The following is a 21737-nucleotide window of genomic DNA, read 5'->3' on the forward strand; positions in this document are numbered from 1 at the left end:
TTAATTCACCTCAATTCAAGTCAAGATTAAAATACAATAGCGATCCAAGGCAAGTAGCATGACTTGCGAGTTCGATCACGGTGACGGTGTACCACCGAAAATTAAAATAAATAAAAAAGTTCAGGCCACGTTGTACTCCTAGTACATTCGCACGTGTGGTTACTGTATATGAGTCATGAGAAACTCGAAACGGCACGGTTCGTAATTATTGCCTAAATCCGTTTCCGATTTCGTAATCACATAGCTCACATATTTCATATTCCTCGAAGGAAAAAGAAGAGAAAACCACCTGTTCCACGCCGTACACGTGTCATCGTAAGGTTCGTCCGTTACAAATATAAATAACCCCTCGAAATCTCATGCCCAATTCACTCCTCCCTATAGTAGTAGCTTTAAAAAGTCTTAGGCTCTTAGCTGTAAGTCTATTTTCACACTTATACCGTCTCTCTATCTCTCTCTCTCTCTCTGTCTGCGGCGTGAGGCGAGCTTGGTTTAGTTACCGGCGGTCTCTAATTCGCTTGGTGCAGGTCGGGAACTGCTTCGCTTGCCCTTAATATATGCATACACATATCGGAATACCATTGTTTCTGCGCTTGGTAGCGTATTGAGATTGGTTGGTTATGGTTGTGGAGGGAAATGGGCGAATTGGATCCCGCCTTGCATCAACTGAATCGGAGACCGCGGTGAAGCAGCGGTTGCATGGATCTCGCGTTTCTCGGTGGGTCGTGGTCAGATCTCAGGTCCGGATTCCTATATTTAGTAGTATGCATTTTCCCGAGAATTACAATCGTTCAGATCCGAAGCCTTCATATAGCTAGGAGCTTTTAGTTACTATAAATAAAATTTTTTGATTTGGTAAAAGCTCAAGTGGTTTCTTAACTTTTTTATCCATTATATCATATTCTTATGGGTCTTATAATTTGATCATTCCTGCGGTATTTTCAATTAATTCATTATAGATTCGGTGTTTAAGGTGGAGACTTTTGTTGATTCTGATATTATTGCGCTTGTACTTGTATTAATGGAAAGAGGGAAATAAGAAGACATTGGTGCAGGCAGATCCATTTGGATACCGAATTTTGGATGAGAGCTCCGTTTGTCGACGCTCCAGTCTTACATTTGTTGATTGGATTTAACCTTACAAAACAAGGAGCTGATTCATACAAAAAATGGAATCTTCATATTCATAAATAGAAAAGAGAGATAATAAAAGAAAAGAAAGTATTTTCTGTTCATTTTATTTGTACCTTTGATATATTTTAATGTTTTCAAACAAGGATAGTTGTTTTTTGAAATGAGAATTTTGGAAGCATGGATGACCACTCTTTTATCCATCTGATATATTCCATGCTGAAATTATCAAAATATCAGGTGGATCACTACGTATAGTCTCTGACAGATGCTTATCTTGTACTCCTGAATATATTTTAAGTAGCTAAAACCTCGTTTGCATACCCCTTGCGCACTCTTTATTTTTTTTTGCGCCAAAACTTTACATCTCTCTCCACTTTCCCACATGTAGTGGACAGAAAATGTTTTACTTATATTTTTGCTCGTCTTCCTATGTGAATTTTAACTGTTATGTTCTTTTCTTGCTATACCAATGACATCAAAATATGTTTTTACACAAAGTATTCTTTCCTTTTTGTTAATTTTGGTCATTGACTAGGCTCGTGTCCGCATCTAACTTGTGCATCTTCTCAATTTAATTTTTCCCGCATGATTTAAATACTAGTTTTTTTTTTAGAAAAAAATTCACAGATTACATTATACAGTGCTTGTGTTTTCTTAAGTTCCATTGATCTTCTGAAAATTTCCGGCTTTAATGTACAAAAAGGTTTCTTTCCTTCAATTATTGGTTCTTGATATATTTCTGTGTTTTTTTTTGTTATATACATTTTTTTTCTTCTGTTAAACTGGTGCTCTTGACCTCTGCTTTATATGTAGGATCCTTTCCTTTTAGTTCCTTTTGTATTCACCATATGGTTATGTATTTTTGTTAATTTGGAGTGAGTATTTTCTTTGAAACGCAGTTTTTCACATCATGATGCTACTCAAGATGATATGGAAACATATTTTTTTACCAAGTTCTTTGAGGGAAGAAGTTTAAATTCCCATCCAGATGCTGGTGTTATCTTCTGAGGAAAATGTTTATTTCCCCAAAGTCGGTTTGGAATGCAATTCATCTTTCCTTTTTGAATCCGTAACCTCGAGATTATGAGCCTTGAGAGCTACCAAACTGCTATACCCCATGGAAATACTCAGTTGTCACGCCTTCTAACCCTCATTAAAGCTACTCTTTTATTTTTGTCATATAATGATAAAAAAAAAAAGTGTTTTTAGATTAGCTTGTGCACTTTGCAGACACTTTTTTGTATGCAATACTCAGTTGTCACGCCTTCTAACCCTCATTAAAGCTACTCTTTTATTTTTGTCATATAATAATAATAAAAAAGTGTTTTTAGATTAGCTTGTGCCCTTTGCAGACACTTTTTGTATACTAAGTTAATCTATCCGTAATTAATCCACTGAATTAGCACTCTTAGGTGTTGCTCTTGTATATTTCCCATATACTTGGGCTTTTGCCTACTCTTTTGATCAATAAAATTTTGTTTACCACTAAAAACAATAATCCACTGAGAAAATATAAAACTAAGACGTGGCAGGCATAAGGCCAGTACCTTCTCACCAATTCTTAAATACATTGTGTTACAGTTAAACTCACTTGTCCCAAAAGTTTAAGGTACGGTTTGGCCACAAAAAATTTTCATCTCAAATATAAAATTCTCATCTCATCATTACAACTTTTCTCAATTTTTATATAAAATATAATAAACAATTTAACTTTTTTCCTACTTTTTCAAATCCCAAAATAATGATAATATTAAAATATAATATTTTAATATTTAATCTTAAAACTCAAAATTCTTATATGACAAATCTCAGTGGCCAAGCAGAACTTAAGTTGATGAGTAGAGGTATATTTAATAATTTAATTTATATGCTAACACTCTGGGATGAAGAACCTTCTTATAAAAAATGAAGAACCTTCCTTCTTAGTGCTTGAGCAGGATATTTGTCCTCTATATAGCTTTAAGTTGTTAAGGCTATGTGCTTCATTGTCCTAACCATTGTTGCGGCTAAATTATGTATCTTATATGTTCCTTTTCTCATTCTCATTATATACACGTATGAACCCTTTTTTGCCCCTTATCCCCACAATCCATGGGATGCCTGGTCTAGGTTGGTACGGATTTTCAGATCGTGGTTTCTATCTCGAGACTTGTTCTATTGAAACTTTGAATGCGGCTTCAACTCATATGTTTGGCCCTAACTGTTTCCGATTGGGTATGTAGCTTGATAGAAGATATTTCTCTCCAATTATGAGCTTCTTATTATTACCCTGCAAGATGAACAATTATATTTTAGGAAAGATTACACATCACTCTCTACTATCACTATTTTTGCAATATGACCACTAAACTACCAAAGTTATCACTCGACCCCCTAATACACAACCTAAGTTGCAGTTTACCCTTCTTTAAGATCTAACTGTTAACATGGAAAAACAACAATAAGCAGCACATCAAAATCTTTATGGTTCGATCTTAGAGAGAAGAGAGGGGGGGGGGGGGGGGGGGGGGGGGTTAAAAAAAGTGGTAGTTGGAGGGGGTTAAAGTGACGTCGTTGGTAGTTTGTGATCATATTGCAAAATGAGTGGTATTTTGAGGGGGTTTGTTGTAGTTTGCTCTATATTTTTTCCTTCATGAACAGAGTCTGGAAGTCCATAGGTTTTGCGATTGATTTCCTGAGGATAAGAAATGTTAGACAACCTACTTGGTATGGTTTGGATGGGTAGATCTTAAAAGCGACTACACTTCCTATCAATTATTGCAGAGACAATGGTGTAGGTTGCAGAATTGCAGATCTTTTGTTTATGCTTTAGGTAAGATTTAGATCAATTGGTTTGCATATCGTCTTTTGGTGAATCATATGATGTAGCTTGAATGTCTTGATAATTCCTTGTACAGAAGGTTTATTCTATATTTCAACAATTGGAACTGCTTTTTGAACTTTTGCATCAATCTTATCCATCCGAGGCAGTGTTATATGCTGCCTACTAGGCCTAGGGATTCCTATGATGTTTCTACTTAACTTGCTTTATGATATTTTCCTACTAAAGCATGAATCATTCCTTATTTAAAGTCTTCGTCTTAACTGTCTGTGTGTACGATGCATGCATGCATGGATACTTCTTTTTACCTTTTCACTGAAATATCCTTAAACAGCCAATGATTTTACAAGTTGCTTTAACTTCTCAGCATATTTAAACAAGATTGTTCCAGTTTTCTTTTCTTTTTGTATTGATGAACACACGTCCCCTCAGTTCATATCCTAACTTTTTTTTATGAGCCACTGTTCATATACGAACTTGTCGTGCTCCTGTGGGGAGTAATGTTCCTTATCTAGGAAAAAACCTCCTGTGGGGAGTAATGTTCCTTATCTAGGAAAAATCGGAGATTTGATGGGCACAACTTATCTCTCATCAAATACCAAACCTCTGCCCTAAGAATTTTGCTGAATTTCTGCTTTAGAAAACTACAGAGGCAACAACAATTTCAATATGACATGTCCTTTCATTTTAATTACGTTCTTCATGACAAAGGGAACCATGTCGGACCTCTTTTCCCCATTCTATCAATATCAAGTGGGAAAAAGCCTTTTTAGTCAAATTTGCCTAATCATCACGCAGAACTCTTGCTTAAATTGTCAATACCTTTTTCTGTCTTCTTACCTAAGTTCCTTTTTGGATTCAACTTGTCAACCCAACTTTTTCTTTCTTTTCATGATAATTGTGCTGGTAGTTCTTTCCCCCGAACCATGATGTTAGTAGACAATCCTTGATTCCTGTTAAAAAAGGAAGAAAAAAACTCTTTAGGAGACGACTCTGGGATGCCAGTTATGGTATATAAGTTCTGCAGGGAATATAGATACCATCTCAAATTTAATAGGTCTCTATGCATCCTCGGCCTCTTTCGGGCCCGCCAATGAAAGCAGTCTTTCCTTATTGCTAAACAAATAGGGAAAAACTGCCGATGGTTGGATTTGTGGTTTGATTGTACTGCTGGCATGTTTGATCTTTTGGAAATGTTTCATGGATTACAAATTTTAACCAAAAGTTCCTTTAGCAATCTGAATAGATGGATTAGTTGATTTATATCCCAGTATCTGTACAAACCTTACCCTGAACCTAACTAGTGTCTCCCTTTGTTTCACTTTGTTGTTTTCTTATGCCAGGTCATGTGAGATTTTTTTGATAATATGCTGGAAGAAATTGTGCAGAATCTTTGAGCCAGATATTTGTTTTAGAAAATGATGCTGTTGAAAATGATGGCATTTGTTCTTTGAATCCTGAAGTTTGACATTTGAATGATGTGTTGGGACCTTGGGAAGAATTTTCAGGGCACATAGAAAAAAGGAAAGAGCTATAAAAGAGAGAGAATCTTAGTGCAGGAGGGGAGAAAAATGGTTCTTGAACGTCATGTATGCAGACTATATGCATACATCATTATCATAGTAGAAAATGCTAAGGAGTTGTTGTCCTTGAGGATCTAGGCTTCAGCTTCAAATCAGGGCCTTCAATCGAATAGATTCTGTGTTTTGGGACGTCGGTCTGTTCTTTGGAAAGTTTGGTTTTTGCATTCAAATTTAGATTGTGTGTGTGAACCATACTCTATTGACATGAGCATGGTGATGCGAAACAAAAAAGGAGGATTTTACTGCATTCATGGTTGTACCTTGTAGAGTGCAGGCAAAATGGGATTTCTTGTGATGCCAATTTCAGACATTCTGTAATTCCATTTTCCTTTATCTGGAATTTCTTTTTATTTTTCCTAAGAACAAAAATACACAGAGATGTATGAGATTCATGTGGAAGATGTTTATTCGGATTCAAATCCTCTAGAATTTGTCTGAGCCTTATGTTTAGAACAGAAGAGATAGATACATAAAATCTTCTCTGTAACATCTATTGAACATTTGTTTTTTTCAAATCAAATTATGCCATATAAGATGTGTGCTCTACACCCTAACTCGATTCGAGAATAGAACAATTCTAGTAAGTATTATGCATTGAAATTTCTAGTTGAGTAGTATTATATGTATTTGTAATTGGAAAATTCTTCTTGTCATCCTCACACTTCAGACACTACACTTATTTTAATTTTTTTTCATTTTTTCTATAATAAATATGTAGTGTGTGGATGATAAATAGAATAATTCAATTAGTTTAATAAGAATAAAATGAAATAAAAAATAAAAAAATAAAAAATAATATTTTAATATATAAAGTGTGGTGTGAGATGATGTGTAGTATTCTTTTTTATAATTTTATTTACAAGACTCATTCTATTATTATTATTATTTTTTTTTTTAAATTCAAATTTTGAATTTCAAATTTTACTATTTTCAATATATCAATAATTAACCTGTGAAAAAGTAAATTTTTTGTAAATTTTTTTCTAAATACATTTTACATTTTTCTTACTAGTTATTATGCACTGGAGCCGCATCTCTCTCCACTAGCGAGAGAGTGTGGTCTTGGCTCCCCTCTTAGGTGGCTAGGAATTGGTTCCAAATTCCCCTATTGGATGTGGAATACATATCCCATATTTACCGATGTGGAGTACATATCCTGTTTGGTCTAGCCCCTAGCCCCTAGCCCATTGCATGTCTTACATACCACCTTCCAATTTCCATCATCACATGCCCATGTGGACCTGTCAACCCCAACCAGATTCCACACCCATCTCTGAAAACTATCAATTGTTCTTAGAATCTTTTTAAATTTCTACTATATGGAGGAGGATTTCTTCAAATTTCATTGATTATTAGCATTGCATTGCTTTAAAATTAAAATAGAATATGATAAACATGATAGATATTTCAATAATGAAACAATAAAATAGGGATGTGAGACTGTGAGTCATGTGATTATGGGATTTGAAAAAAAATAAATAATGGTTGAGAGTTAGGATTCTCAATGTTAAGATATATATAAAGGGATTAGTGGGGTTCAAGCCCAAGTCGACATGCTCCACGCCGCACGGCGAAATCTATTCTGCTACCCTGCATCAAACCCAGAGCCACATAAAATATAGCATTTGGAAAGACAAAATCCCTTTGGAGAAGGGTGACAAAAGAGAGCAACAGAAATATTGTTTCCAACTTCAGATTCCCCCCCGGCCCCTGCTTAAGAGCAAACACCACTGCAAAAAGTTGTACCAGATTTACTATTGTTATGCCCCCCCATACAGCATGAAATATAGCCAAATTTGGTTTTTTTTTTTTTTTTTTTTGGGTAGGACAAAAGCTTTTTTGTAGGACTCTTACAAACTGACGTGATTTTAAATGATCTATTTTATAAAAAAAATAATTTTAAAATTTAAAATATCACATTAAGTTACGTTATTTTGTAAATATATATATATATTTTTTTTTGGGGACGAATTAGTGGGAATGCTAAAGGAGTGCGAATTTCAAATTGGGGACAGAACAGACCACAGCCAGGGTCCTTAAAATGTTCATATTCCCCCAACAGCAGCGCCTGAAGCAATGATCTCTCAGCCTCAAGGCGCGACAACAGACAGACAAACCCTCTCGCCACCGGCGCCTTCCTTTGGCCCATAAAAAGGTAGAACGAGCCACGAGGCAAGCAATACCTCGCTCTCCCTGTAACGTCATCTATCAATACACAATATCATATCCAAACAAAAAAGAGGCAGTTTCCCGAATGCCTTTGAAAGTTTCCTCTGTGGTACGCAAGACATTGCAACAAACACTTGACACTGACATCAAACCAAAAATAAATTATTGAATGAAATGGTGTTAAGAACAATAACAAATAAAAAAGGGAGGGCCGGCGGTCTAGTTTTTCAGACTGACATGTATTTAATTCTCATGACTTTATGAGACTTAAATGCCCAATACCTAACACTTCAGACTTCAAAATTTCAATCCCCTATGTAACAATGTTCCCCATCAAACCTTTTAGTTTTCAACTTTTTTTCTTCTAGGGCCATATTGGAGTAATAATGCGATGCATTACTTTAGTGTTGATGCATTTTTCTTTTACTTCAACAGTTTAGTTGGATGCCAAGTAGGGTTGAACGCCGACCCGACCCGAACAGTTAAGGATTTGTTTCGACCTGACTTGAAATGGGGATATTCTGAACGGAAGCATTCCATATTTCAACCGTTACTCGATTACTCGATCCGAATTGTGTCGGGTCGGGTTTGTTTATTCCGTTTAAATGTTTTGTCTTGGATCTGGACGGACAAGATTAGAATTGAGAAATGAGAAGTTGAAAAGTCTTTCCTTTCCCACTGTACACACACACACACAAAAATGTCTTTCTCGATTCATCACCTCTCTCTCTCACTCTCTCTCGTTCTGAGTGAGCTATGGCGTTACGCCGTTACCATGCTGCTCAATTGACCAACTAGCCCAGTTATTAGGCCCAAACACCACCGATGCCATGGCCACTGCAGGCTACATCTGTAACCAAATCTCCACCATCTCCAACAAGTTCATTGACACTGTTTTGCCATGGCGTTACCTGTTCGGGTTTGCCTTCGCCTTTGGCTCCCCCTCCAATAGCTTCATCGGCCGCCACTTCTTCAGACTCAAGGAAATTCCTTCGTCGTCCTTAGACTACAGTAACTTCCTCTACCAGTGGGTCTTCACTATCACAGCTGCAGGTATCACTAGCGGCTCCATCACCGGGGGCACCCAGTTCGTCGCCTTCTTCACTGGTTTCATTTACCCTGTCGAATTCCACGGGATTTGGTCCCCTGATGGCTGGGCCAGCATTTTCAACACAGAAAACCTTGTGTTTGGCATTAGCGTGGCCACGACCTATCCGGTTGCACCACAGCTCTCACCACTCTCTTCGGCAAGAGAATCCTATCCGGCCACTAGTTCTCAAAAACAAATCTGCACAGAATCGGTTAACAGGTAATTACTCGATCCGAATCGTTTGAAAATGGGTAGCAATGGAATTAACCGCTTCCGAACCATTTTGTTTCGATTCAGATAAAATTCTGCGGGTCGGGTCGAAATTTCGGATCGGCCTATGTGAACGGTTTAATTGTTCACCCCTAATATCAAGATCTTTTTAGATCAAATGACATAAGGTCTGATCTCTAAATAAAAGAATCAAGTTGAAACTCATCAACTCCCTATTTAAAAAGAAATTATTTAGTTGGAAGATTCTATTTTTGTGTGATGGTGGGTTTAGAATATTCACTTATGATAAATTATAAAAACAAATGAGACAATGATTTATATACTTCAACATTGAGGATTACGTTCACAAGTCTTAAATGTAAAATTCACCATGAATAGAGTTCAGTACAAGCTCTTATTTCTTGCAAAGCTCTCTACAATCACTCCCACGAAGTTCTCTACGAAAAGTAGTTTAAGGACTCATTGATTCTCTTGCTCGCTCCTCTAGAAGTCGGCCCTAGAGGCCAAGGAAGTCGATCAATCTCTATCGACTCTCTCCACTCTTCATGTTCATTTTCTTTATTTTATGTTTTGTATTCCAGCTTTATTTATATCTTATCATTGTGTCCAATCAAGCCTTATAGCTAACAATTCTTCCTTTATTGTTTTTTCTTTTACACTTTTGCACATCCTTTAATCTTACATGGCTCCTTGATGAACCTTACAGTTTATACTCACTAATTTTAACCCCAACATTTATCACATGGAATCTACATTTTCACGTACTTAAGGTTTGGTAGGCGCAGTTAATTCTCCTTCCTATCAATGAGCACTAATCTTGCTTGTACTTGAGACAAATTTATAAAATAATTTACTCATTGTCAGTTATTAATAATCAGAAAAGCATAATATTTGAAATTTGAAATTTGAATTTTAAAAAAATAATTAATTGAATGAATCTTATAAATAAAGATATAAGTAAAATTGTAAGTAAACATAACACTACTTATTTAACAGCGGTGCTACTCTAACTCCTGAATAGTATCGCTCGTTATTACCGCTAGTATATTTTAAACTTTTTTTTATCATATTTTTTGAATATATTTAAAATTTTTAAAAAATAAAAAATATATCAATACATTTAAAATCACTTTTTTAATTATTAAATAAAAAAAATAAAATGATGAGTGATATACTTGAATGGTACATTTCGGATGACAAAATATTTTTTCTCCTTATTTAATTGTATGGAAAAATTTAGTTATAAGCACGATCACGTATTAATACATGTATCAATTTAATATGATTGGTTAAAAAGTAGATTTTATTAAAAATAATACTAGTGTAAATTTTAAATATGAATGGATCAATATTAATATATATTAATATTTGACATTATTTGTGTATAGTAAAATAATAATTATATTTATTCACATAATAAATAAATATATAAATGTCTCATTATTACTCTTGGGTTTTTGAATTTCGATCTTTCTAGTGGGCCCCATATGGGTAGACCTCCGCGAAACATATGCCAGAATAGAGACGATTCAAGTGACATCTGGAACGTCCATTTCTACAGTAGCGCCACATATCCAACGGTTGACATAAGTAGTTGGGGGCGGCCCCGTCCTGGTAATGGAGCGTAGAGGAGCCTCCGAAAGCTCTGAGGTCCACAGTACAGTCCAGTCCCGTCCATACTTCTTAATCCACCCTCATCCTTCCATCCGCCATTCAATGCCCACCGATTTCTATGTGGCCAACTCTGACTTCAGCTCTCTCTATCTCTCGTTTACGCTTTGTGCTCTTCTCTCACTGAACCCCATTCCTCGCTCGCGGGCTCTCTCCTTCGATCGAATACATGCGTATTAGCTACCAAGCTCAAACATTCTAACTGCATTGTACAATTGCAGCTCTGAAGAAAGAAGAAAAAGAAAGCATTAGGTCTGCATGCGGATTTGTGCTTTCCTAGCTTGACAAAAGGTCCGTTTCTATTTTCAACAGTTTATTCTGCTTCTTAATTCCATTTTTGTTTTTTTTGTTCTGTTGTTCAATTTCTTCAATCTCTTGTTTGTCCGTCCCTTGCATTTCTTTCGTTACTAAACTATTCCTGTTTTCTAAGTGGCGTATTTTTTTTTAGTTTTCAAAAAGTCAAGATCAAAGCATAGCTCTCTCCCCCCCCCCCCCCCCCCCCCCCCCCCCCCCCCCTCCCTCTCCTCTCTCTCTCTCTCTCTCTTCCCTTTTCTCTCTCCTTTTCAAAAGTGGAGAGAAAGTGTAACGAAAATGCTACTTCGGCCCGGCATAAATGTGGATAGATCTCCATCTTTTGCGTGAATCCTCCTTTTTTTTTTTCCTTAGATCAAAACAAACTCTCGTCTTCCTTTTTCCTCTTTTTTTTTTTTTTTTTCCTCTTCAACTTTACCTGCAACTTTTCATACGCCGCTGTTTTAGAATCAAAGACGGAATCTGATAAGCGGGAAAGAACTTTTTTCTAAATACTTAAAAGAGTTGCAGTCATGTCAGTACTCCAAAAAGCTTACACCATGATCACTCGCTAACTTACAGTGTTTTTAGCATCTATTGAAAGAACTTCCTAATTATTTTCCTTCCAGTTCTAAGATGATTTTTAATCAAAAGATATCGAGGTTCCCGTCTTGTGTTAATGGCTGGGAAAGCAGGCTTACCTCAGGGGCCCCACTCTTGATTGTCTCGAATCAGCTGATTTTCCGGTTCTCGAAGAAAAAGTGCGAGAAAAAAACAATATGTTTTGGTAGGGGTAGGTGGTATTAATCACAGAGTTGGACATAATTCGTGAATATGCTTTTAGTTTTTTCTAAAATAAAAACAGATGAAGTTGATTCATTCACCATAATAGATCTTGACCATTTATTTGATGTTGAATTTCTCGGCAATTATCTTGATTTTCTTTTATCATATATCGGTGTTTGACTTTCGAGTTCTCCGTGGTGTTAGCAAATGAGATTATTATTTTAAAAAAGAAAAACCACTGCATTAATTATCATCAAGCACAGAATCATTTAAGTTGAGAAAGATAAGTCAAGGTGATTCCGATCGGATAGAAAGGAGTTCTTATTACCAAACGGGAGAGTTATGTTCCAACCTCCATCTCAATATTTAAAAAAAAAGTGAGAATGATAGCCCAAGTGGTCTAAAATCTCCAAACCGATCCGAAACAATCCAGCCAGTCTTTCCCCATGGTTGATCGGTTTTCAAAGAGAAAAAAACCGGTCAGTCGGTTTTGATTTTAGACTGAAACCTAACCGTCGTGTTCATTTTCACTCCTATCTCTTTTATTTGAGCTTTGCTATTATCATTCCACATCAAGTTTATTTTTTGATTTTATTCATGTTAAATTAATTAAAGTATTCTATTTATTATCTCTATATTATATACTTATTAAAAAAATAAAAAAATAAAAAATGTATGATGTACAGTATAGAAATGATGAGATGTATAGAAATTTTCCTCTTAATTATATAGTATCATAGACTTCAACCATTCTGTGGAAAATATCAGTGAAATACTTCTAAAATATCTGTCATTTCATTTGAAAATAACAGTGAGATGTGGACTTTGACGACTTTAGATTTTCACCATAGAAATTCTGGGTTATCTTTATCTTAAGGATCTTGGGCTAGCTTTATTGGCATTGACAACGTTGTCTTCCTAGTATTTTTAAATTTTTTTACAAGCATAGCATAATTACTTACTATATAATTGTTCGTAATCGATGTAGGGCATGGATCAAAGCCGCGGCATTGTCTCCTAAATCATGTACAGAAGTTAGTGTCGTTTTCAAAATCCGAAAAAACAAAAGAAAAAAAGCATACAAGTCTTAATCAATAGAACTTAAGAGATGATGACGATGAGGCGAAGGCTCGCATGCTGCACCCGTGACAGAGAGATTAGCCTCGACTTTGATGAGCAAGAGAGTAAGCCCCGCCCATTTTCCTCTGATCCCTTACTCGCTCTCTCTCTATTCGGATTATAATTATTATTGTTGATAATTACAGAGAAATTTCCGTGATTGTTGCTTGTTCCGAGCTGATTTGCAATCTCGGCCGTTCAATATTTGTGTTCTGCTGTGTGCCTATGACATGCTTGGGTCATGGGTGACTATTGAAAAAGAACTATAACTTCCTTTAAAAAAAAAAAAAAAAAAAAACTATAATTTCCAGGGTTAGGGACGCTGAAACATCGTTAATTTAATGTTGTTCAAATATATTTCTTCATTTTTGTTTTCTAAATTCTATCGATAAAACATTGAAGCTGGGTTTCAGCTACACATCATTTATTTGATGAATTAAAGGGCTGGGTTTCCATTTAAGGGGATGATACATGCGTAGGGTTCATATCCACGTACGTGCAGAGATAGCGAGATGTGCGAGGCTAGGACAGCCCACCAATCCTTCTTAGTATCAGTCATGGCTATACCATGTTATGCATCTAATGGTGTCACTGTTCAGTTTCTGAACATTTATGGTTGGTACTTTTATAAGAAATTTCGAATTTTTCTGGGATTTTCTTCAAATGGTCCATGGTCAAAACTTTGTTTTTCATCTTGATGGGCGAAATTCTAGATAATTCTGGGATTCGTACTCGGAAATTTTTTTTAAGGAAGAAAAGCAGTTTTTACCATCCGAAGAAACGATATTTGAGTGAAGCCAATGTTTCTAATAACATAGATGAACCTGGAGCTCAATAATATTGGATAGAACATTGAATGGCAGGAGTTGCACAGCATTTAATATGGAATTTAAGATAGGTGTGTGAGAATATATCAATAGTGTGTTTATAAGGTTTCTTCTTTTATGAAAAAATGTATTTATAAATAGGTAATGAGAGATTTACAACTCTTTTATTATTACTTTATTATTTGTAGTGGATTTATTTTTTATTTTTATTTTTATAAAATATTTTTTTAATATATTTAATCATTAAAAAATTTTAAAAATATATAATTTTATTGATAGTTATTTTTCTAATTATTAAGTAAAATTTAAAAAAAATTAAAAAATTAAAAAAAATAGTAAAAAAGTCGTAGAATAGTAAAAAGGCTGTCATTATAATTTATAAATTAGCTAATCCTTAATGTCCCTTTTGCACGTGCAAGCCACTTGATGGAGTTGTCCCAAACTTTGAAATTTTGCAGTTGTTTTAGCTTTTCCGGGGATGGGCAAGAATCTTGGTTATTGTGCTTAGAGTAGGTATTTCATAAATAGTAGAGTTTATGATTTCTCAAAAGTCTTTGGACAGACCCCGCAGAAACTGCGTGAGTCAGCACTCCTGCTATAAGGTTTGTCCTGAAAATTTGATTGGTATTTATTTTGATTGGTATTTTTTAAGATTATTTTGATTGGTGTTTGTGGACCCATAAAATGGTCTTGGAATATTTAATCTATCACTTCCACTGACTGAATGAGACAAAGGTGTTGGCAATTCTGATCTTTTCTCTGCCAATTTAGGCCTTACGATCTCAATCCTCACGAGAAATGAGGTAACTGGGACGCAAAAGTCATTGTCTGGATGACGTTTGTCCTCAAAATTTGATTCAACTTCTATTTGGATCATCTTCCGTTGCGGGATTCCTTTCTTGGGTCCATTTCCTCCCTATGGTGCTGTTCCCCGTCTCTGAGTTGTTGTCTTGTGATGTTCTGCTTTTTGTTAAAGTTTATGTGGACCGCGTAGGAGGAAATATACCAAAGCTTGAACTTCCTTTTTACTTTGGTTTTTTATCTCAGTCAAATCCGGGCTCAAAACACTCTCTCTCTCTCTCTCTCTCTCTCTCTCTCAGAGTTCCACTCAAAAACTCGACACCTTTTGTTATCTAGAACTTAATGTTAGAGCTTTCCTCTTATCATTTTTACATCCTATATATCATATTTATTTTTAATTTTTTTTTAATTTTAATTTTATTCTTCCTAAAAAATTTTTTATTACTTAAAATTTTTCTATTTATCATCTATATATCACATTTAATAATAGATAAAAATAAATAAATAAAAATGATGTATAGTGTGTGATGCGAGAATGATGATCAGATTTTTTTTTTTTTAATGTTAAATGCAATCACGTTCTGAAGAAAACCTTCGAGTCTTTTTTTCATCTGACGGTTTCTTGGAAATTTCTTGCTGTGGTCCAATATGCGTGGCCATGGAAGCTTCTGCCTTCCATTCCATCCATGTTGTCACGAAATTGTCATGTGCTCTCCTGCCAAAAGGGGGAAAAAAACAAAGGAAAAGAATATTGTGAATTCTAGTCTGTATCGACGAAAACATTATTGTGGCACTTTAGTCATGACTGGTAAAAAAAAAAAAAAAAGTCGAAAAATCCAAAAAGTCTAGATTATTAATATTTTCCCAAAGGCCCCCAAGTGCTGCTAGATGGAACCGCATGGTTTTGATTGAACGTCCCATTTGAACTCTAGTAGGGTAGAGTGATCTGTTTTTGGACATTTTACTGTCTACTGAGAAAGAAAGGAAAACTAGTTTAGATGTTATCGGATGTGAGATAATCAACTGTGGAATTATTGTTGAACTATTCGCTACCTTTGCATGTGGTAGCTATGAACTGTGTCCTTATATATCACATGTGAAATCTTAATGTTATTGACAATTCAACTCGACAATGACTGTGTAAACATAAAATAGAAGGGCATTATAGCTTCATGAGATGCGGTTCTTGTGATAGCCAATAACCTTATAGTAACTGGCCACCATTGTAAGCCACTATATATATGCCGTGATGACTGAGTAACAGAGACAAAACAGTGAACTGTGAAACAGCCGCAGAGTGAGAAAATAAAAATTGTTTGATCCCCCTTTTACTTTTAGAAAAATGAAGGACCTTTTTTTTGGTTTGGGGGGATAGAACGTCTTTTAGATGCCCATCATAATTTTATTTCCTGAATTCAATGTCTGATCGAAAGCAACTTGCCTAAATCTTTCTGAATTGACTTGTCTAAATCTATATGTAACCTCCTAAGTGCTCAAGTTAATTGACTCCATGTCTAATTGTGTCTTGTGTGCACGAGCATTATATGTTACATTGTGTTTCACTTTCATTTTCGAAGATGAAGTTGTTAAGATTGCTATCGCTATTATATGCAAATAGTTCAAAAATCAGTCTTCCTGCAGTTGTACAAGGGAATCTCTATATTGTAACTTGTGTAGCTTGGGTATTCATCTTGTATTGTTTTTATTGCCAGTCTCGTGGTTGGCAATGAGCATTCTATTTATCTTATTTTTCTGCGTATGCTTTGTTTTGTTTCATGAGCGTCATTTACATGGTGTGAAGCAGCAAGCATTTGTATTTCCTTCTCAAATGTCAACCTTGTTAATTTCAATTTGTTCTACCCTATTTGTTTTTTATTGTGGGGGTGATCTGAAACAAATTCTGCAACTTCTGCTTCATCTCTAACAGAAATAAAAACCATAACGGAATCTTTCAGGAATAATGACATATGATGGCCTTGGGAGTTGCATCCTAAATATTCATTCTTATGAAAATGAAAGCCGAGCAAGCAGAGGGGATGGATGTGCGACTGACTCCTTGGATGATGAAGAATCAATTTGTTCTTCCAGCAAAGATGCTTTTGGATCATTTTCTTCAAAGTGGTTGACAACAAAGAGGGATGAACGGTGTTTGGATGAATGGGATCTCTCAGAAAGCCCCCAACATTTTTTTATCAAAGATAAACCTGCTTGTGCCATTCAGTTTTCAGATGTGGAGGCAATGAAAGAAAAATTTTCAAAGCTTTTGTTGGGTGAAGATATTACGGGAGGATGCAAAGGCCTTAGCACTGCTTTAGCTTTATCTAATGGCATTTCAAATCTAGCAGGTATGCAGTATATCAACTTGCGTATCTTAAAGAATTGATTCATTCTTCTTTTTACTTTATTATATTTTCTGCACTTTCTTGTGCTTGAATATCACAATTATAGAAAAATCATGCTACTTTATATTTTCTGCACTTTATTATATAGATGCATGAAGCTCGTGAGATTAGAATTCTAAATACTACTTTTTAAAAGATATGGGAGTTAACAGCAAATAATAGTTTAGAATCCTATCAAAAGTGAACTTAGATCTTTGGGGTTCTTGAATTTCACAAGTGATTGCATCAGTGAACAGAGATGTGCACATTTTCACCGACTGCAGGAATGCATTAACTCGATAACTAGTTTTTTCTTTTTTTATCAGAATTGAAATTTAGTGATATGAAATTTCTGTCTCCATTCCAAGTCAAACTCAGACTTTCACTGCGGTTCTTTCTGTTTTGGTTTTCATATTTATCTTTGAGCAATTGTACTTGCAAGCTAGTGTGGAGGAGATGCCCTTCATACTGCTAATGCCGGAGTATTTGAGTCATAGGATTCAAAATTTTAAATTTCTCTTGTAAGTCTAAACTTGTCATGTCATGTCATTTGTTAAATTTCATTGCGGTTCTTTCTGTTTTGGTTTTCATATTTATCTTTGAGCAATTGTACTTGCAAGCTAGTGTGGAGGACATGCCCTTCACACCGCTAATGCCGGAGTATTTGATTCATAGGATTCAAAATTTTAAATTTCTCTTGTAAGTCAAAACTTGTCATGTCATTAGTGTGGACGGTGTGTTCTCCATACTGGCTTGCAAGTAGAAATTCTCTTTATCTTTTGGTTTTTGGCTTGGGTAGGGCACAAGACACTCTTCCTTTTATAATTGACTTTGAGGCCTGAATCCATTCACTAGAAAGCTATGTGCTAATTAGTGACCATGAGAATAATTACTGCTATATACCATTTAATGTATAATAAATGGATTTTCAGCAACAGTTTTTGGAGAGTTGTGGAAATTGGAACCACTGCCTGAAGAAAGGAAGAGCAAATGGCGAAGAGAAATGGACTGGTTACTCTCCCCCACGAACTACATGGTTGAGTTGGTTCCTGCTAAGCAAAATGGAGCTAACGGCCGGACCTTGGAGGTATTTTTAATTTTACTTGTATATAGAGGAATACAGCAGATTGATTTTCACTATATCATTCTTAGCTACAAAAAAGAAAAACAAAAGATTTTCGCTTATATATATATTTTTTTGGATTTGATTTGTATCCGGGCAGATAATGACACCAAAAGCGCGTGCAGACATCCACATGAACCTTCCAGCACTTCAGAAATTGGACTCTATGCTCATTGTATGTAATCTGTCTTCATCCTCAACATGATCTACAGCACTTCTTATCTATAAATTTATAGGTCATATAACTTCTTGGTTTTTTATTTGACAGGAAACACTGGATTCAATGGTAAATACTGAGTTTTGGTATGCAGAAGGAGGTAGCCAGGCAGAAGGAAGGAGCAATAGTGCTCGTCAAAGCAAGAGATGGTGGCTTCCATCGCCTCAAGTACCAACAAAAGGGCTCTCTGACACTGAAAGAAAGAAACTGCTTCATCAGGGTAGAGTGGTACGTCAAGTATTCAAGGCTGCCAAATCCATCAACGAAAATGTTTTACATGAAATGCCTGTGTCGTCTATTATTAGTGATGCTCTTCCCAAGGTAATCGACTCTTCATGTTTAAAAAATTCTTGTTACTGACAACCTTCCTGATCTTTTGATTAGGAAATCTCTATATTTAGAAGTCTGGTCTGTTCAAATACTAGGTCACAAACTTAATCAATATAAATATCTTTCTAAAGCAGATCTTTTCCAAAAGTACCTGACCTGAAGTCAGTTTTACTTCGGGAGAGATCAAGGGTTTGGATCTTGAATAACATGCTTAGTTCTGCCCAAAAGAGAAGCGTGAAGAATTGGTACTGTAGTTCAGTGCAGTTTTTGGCCAGTTACAACTCAACTAAACTATTAAAAACAAGAACAGTGATCAGAGAGCAGGGGCAACCTTAACTCTGATCCATGCTAAAAGTGGGTTCATGTGCAGGGTTCAAGGATACAGAAAAGTTAATTTTGATGATTATATTTTCGGCCATGTGACCTTGACACAGCAAGATGAAGTGGGACCAGCATCCTCACCTGCATGGCTGGACACACCCTGAACTCTGGCCTTCAGAGCAGTGGCAGCATCTCCATTTCCCTCCTGGCCGGAGCTCCCTCCATTTGTGTCCAAATGAAACTTTATTTAGCTGGCTGGACACACCCTGTGCTCTTTCCACCAGCTGGGCTCTCCTTCTGGGCCAAAGCTACCTCGTGCATCTTACCCAGCCTTGATGTTTTATTTAGCTGGGTCATAGGTTTCGTTGGGCCCTTATAACGAGTCACCTGAAACTTTAGATAATCTAATGATCATAGCTTACGATTTTATTTATTTTCTTCCCAAAATTATCAATCCTGATTGTACTTTTGTAACTAAATTTGTATGTACTTGCAGTCTGGGAAGGCAAGCCTTGGTGAGGAACTGTACAAGGTCTTATCTGGAGAATCAGGCTCACCTGAAGAGATGCTCAATTCACTCAATTTGAAATCTGAACACGGTGCTCTTGAGGCTGTTAACAGGTTGGAAGCTGCAGCATTTGCATGGAGAGTGAAAGTTGCAGAACAAATCAGTGGTAAGTCTCCAGTTCGAACATCATGGTCCTTCAAAAAAGACCCATTGTCTGAGATGGATAAGATGGAGTTATTGTTGGACCGAGCAGAAGCCCTTCTACATCATCTCAAGACCAGCTATCCAAACCTCCCTCATTCATTTCTTGATGCAACAAAAATTCAATATGGCAAGGTGAGTTATTAAGTACGCATTATACCCCTAGGATAAACTCTTGACAAGTAGGTAACTGCATGTTTTCATGCTCATTTTGTCAATTTTATCCCATCATGTGTTAATCTCCATTTCAATCCTTTCCTTTTCTTCCCTTCATTGAGACATTTAGGTTTCAGCATATCAGGATGATTTCTCTGATACTAGACTATGGTTCATTTGCATTGGTTGTTGTTTGGAACTCGTAATTATACCATAGAGTTGTGTAGGTCTAGCTGGATCAGGATCCTTAGAATTCTCTACCCAAAATCTAGGTAGATTTAGAAAATTGATAGACACCGCCTGTGAGTCCTACAACATTTAATAATCACTTGAAATTCTCCAAAATCCATTCTGTGGAGAATTTCAAGGAATCTAAATCTAGTCCTGCCTTTGCGAATAATCGAAAAATAACACATCGGAAGACAATTGTAGTGGCTTTTATACTGTTTATTTTCTTTAAGCATTTAGAATTGGACATTGTTAAACTGTCTTACCAAAATTAACGTGTAACAATACATTTTGGCAGAGGTTTATGAATAATCATAGTTGTTCTTGTCAATTCCTCCAGGATGTTGGGCATTCAATTCTGGAAGCATATTCCCGGGTTCTTGGAAATTTGGCTGATAGCATACTGTCTAGGATTAAAGAGATACTGCAAGAAGATTGCTTGAGCAATCCGAATTCACCCGTGGCAACACGCGGCTTTCCTGATACAAATCTCTGTGAAACCTCAGCAGTTGGTTTACATGCGAGGCAGTCGCTGATTGATCAGATGAACAAGGTTTATGGGCAGCACCGTTGTGACTCTAATTCAAGCAGCACTTCCGATTCGGGATTTTCATCCAGTGATGCCAAAGCAAGCAGTGTAAGTGCTGCAACACCCGGTCGGAGTAGTAGAGTATAATGCATGAGCAGAGAGGCTTGTACGAGTTCGTCTCCTAAAAACACTCCTTGATTTAAGAAGAAAAAGAAAGGTGTGATTTTCAATAACTCTTATCTGTAAATGGTTTTGCTATAAGCTCAATGGCATAGAAATTAATGTCGGAATGGGATTTCAGTGTTGGTCAATGGGGTTCGTTTTAAGCTTGTAATGTAATTGGATTGTGACTCTACAAGTTATTGCTATGGATTTAGTAGTTATAAAGCCTCCAACTGCTGGTGTCCATTGATAAAGGTTAGACGTTAGAGGCACCCCAATATAAGAGGAAAGGTTTTTCCAACTCAGCTATGCTCCTTTGGAAATTGGTGAGTAAAGTATACAGATTTCTTATTATGAGACCAAAATAATCATAAAACTTTGTATTCTGTAAGAAAAATGATGTTTTTCATCATTGACTTCGTCTTCTTCAGTCACTCTGTTTATGTGGTGCATTGTAAGTGGTTTTATATGCCAATTTCTTAAATGAATAATCACTTAAAATGTGTCATTTCAACAATTGTGATTGAAAATTAGGGTTGAACAAATGAACTATGTAACTGACCTGGACTTATTTAACCGACCCAAAATGCCAAACGAGCAAGGAATTATGCTTCCGCTTGTTTCTGTATAAAACGGTTCGGTATCGGATAATTACTCACTACCCGAAATGTCAAATGGAGCAGTCAATAATCACCTCAAGACCACCTTCAGAAGTCCCGGCAGTCAAGCGGTGACCGCCAACAAGGACATAGAGCTTGTGGCAGTTTAAAGCATCAATTCTTTATGGTTAAAAAAATAAATAAATAAATAAAATACATTTTTATACGAGTTGATGCAAGAAATTTTCAAATCAACAACATATTTACTATTTATTATGTTACTAAGAAAATTTGCACATAGATTATTTCTTTCTGGGGAGGCGGTATTATATGGTGCAATGGTTTTTCCAAGGATTTTATGATGTAACTCTATCCAAATTGCCCCACAAACGCACTTGCATCTCAATTATAATGGTCTACATGTCGGCTTACAAGGCGTTGAGGCCCCGAGGGTCTTGA

General features: G+C 36.0%; 2 protein-coding genes and 1 long non-coding RNA gene across 5 annotated transcripts; all 3 read left to right on the plus strand.

The window, feature by feature from the left end:
• The first annotated feature begins 384 nt into the window (after positions 1 to 384).
• LOC122290245 lies at positions 385 to 6068 on the plus strand. The gene is made up of 2 exons (XR_006236336.1): positions 385 to 740; positions 5299 to 6068. It is a non-coding gene; the product is annotated as an uncharacterized LOC122290245 (long non-coding RNA).
• Positions 6069 to 8537: 2469 nt separating this feature from the next.
• LOC122289339 (ammonium transporter 1 member 1-like) lies at positions 8538 to 9020 on the plus strand. The gene has a single exon (XM_043096320.1). The coding sequence runs from the start codon at positions 8538 to 8540 to the stop codon at positions 9018 to 9020; it is 483 nt and encodes a 160-aa protein (XP_042952254.1).
• Positions 9021 to 10650: 1630 nt separating this feature from the next.
• LOC122289908 (rop guanine nucleotide exchange factor 14) lies at positions 10651 to 20912 on the plus strand. Of its 3 annotated transcripts, none has more exons than XM_043097303.1 (8): positions 10651 to 10990; positions 12765 to 12960; positions 16479 to 16868; positions 17837 to 17991; positions 18128 to 18202; positions 18296 to 18472; positions 19392 to 19739; positions 20329 to 20912. In XM_043097303.1, the coding sequence occupies exons 2-8, from the start codon at positions 12885 to 12887 to the stop codon at positions 20662 to 20664; spliced, it is 1557 nt and encodes a 518-aa protein (XP_042953237.1). In that variant the 5' UTR covers positions 10651 to 10990; positions 12765 to 12884; the 3' UTR covers positions 20665 to 20912. The 3 variants fall into 3 exon arrangements, with proteins under 3 accessions (XP_042953237.1, XP_042953236.1, XP_042953235.1); XM_043097302.1 differs by having other exon boundaries at positions 17843 to 17991; positions 18296 to 18565; XM_043097301.1 differs by having other exon boundaries at positions 10653 to 10990; positions 18296 to 18565.
• The last annotated feature ends 825 nt before the right edge of the window (positions 20913 to 21737 follow it).

Source organism: Carya illinoinensis, chromosome 12 (assembly GCF_018687715.1).
Source record: "Carya illinoinensis cultivar Pawnee chromosome 12, C.illinoinensisPawnee_v1, whole genome shotgun sequence".
NCBI classification, from domain to species: Eukaryota; Viridiplantae; Streptophyta; class Magnoliopsida; order Fagales; family Juglandaceae; genus Carya; species Carya illinoinensis.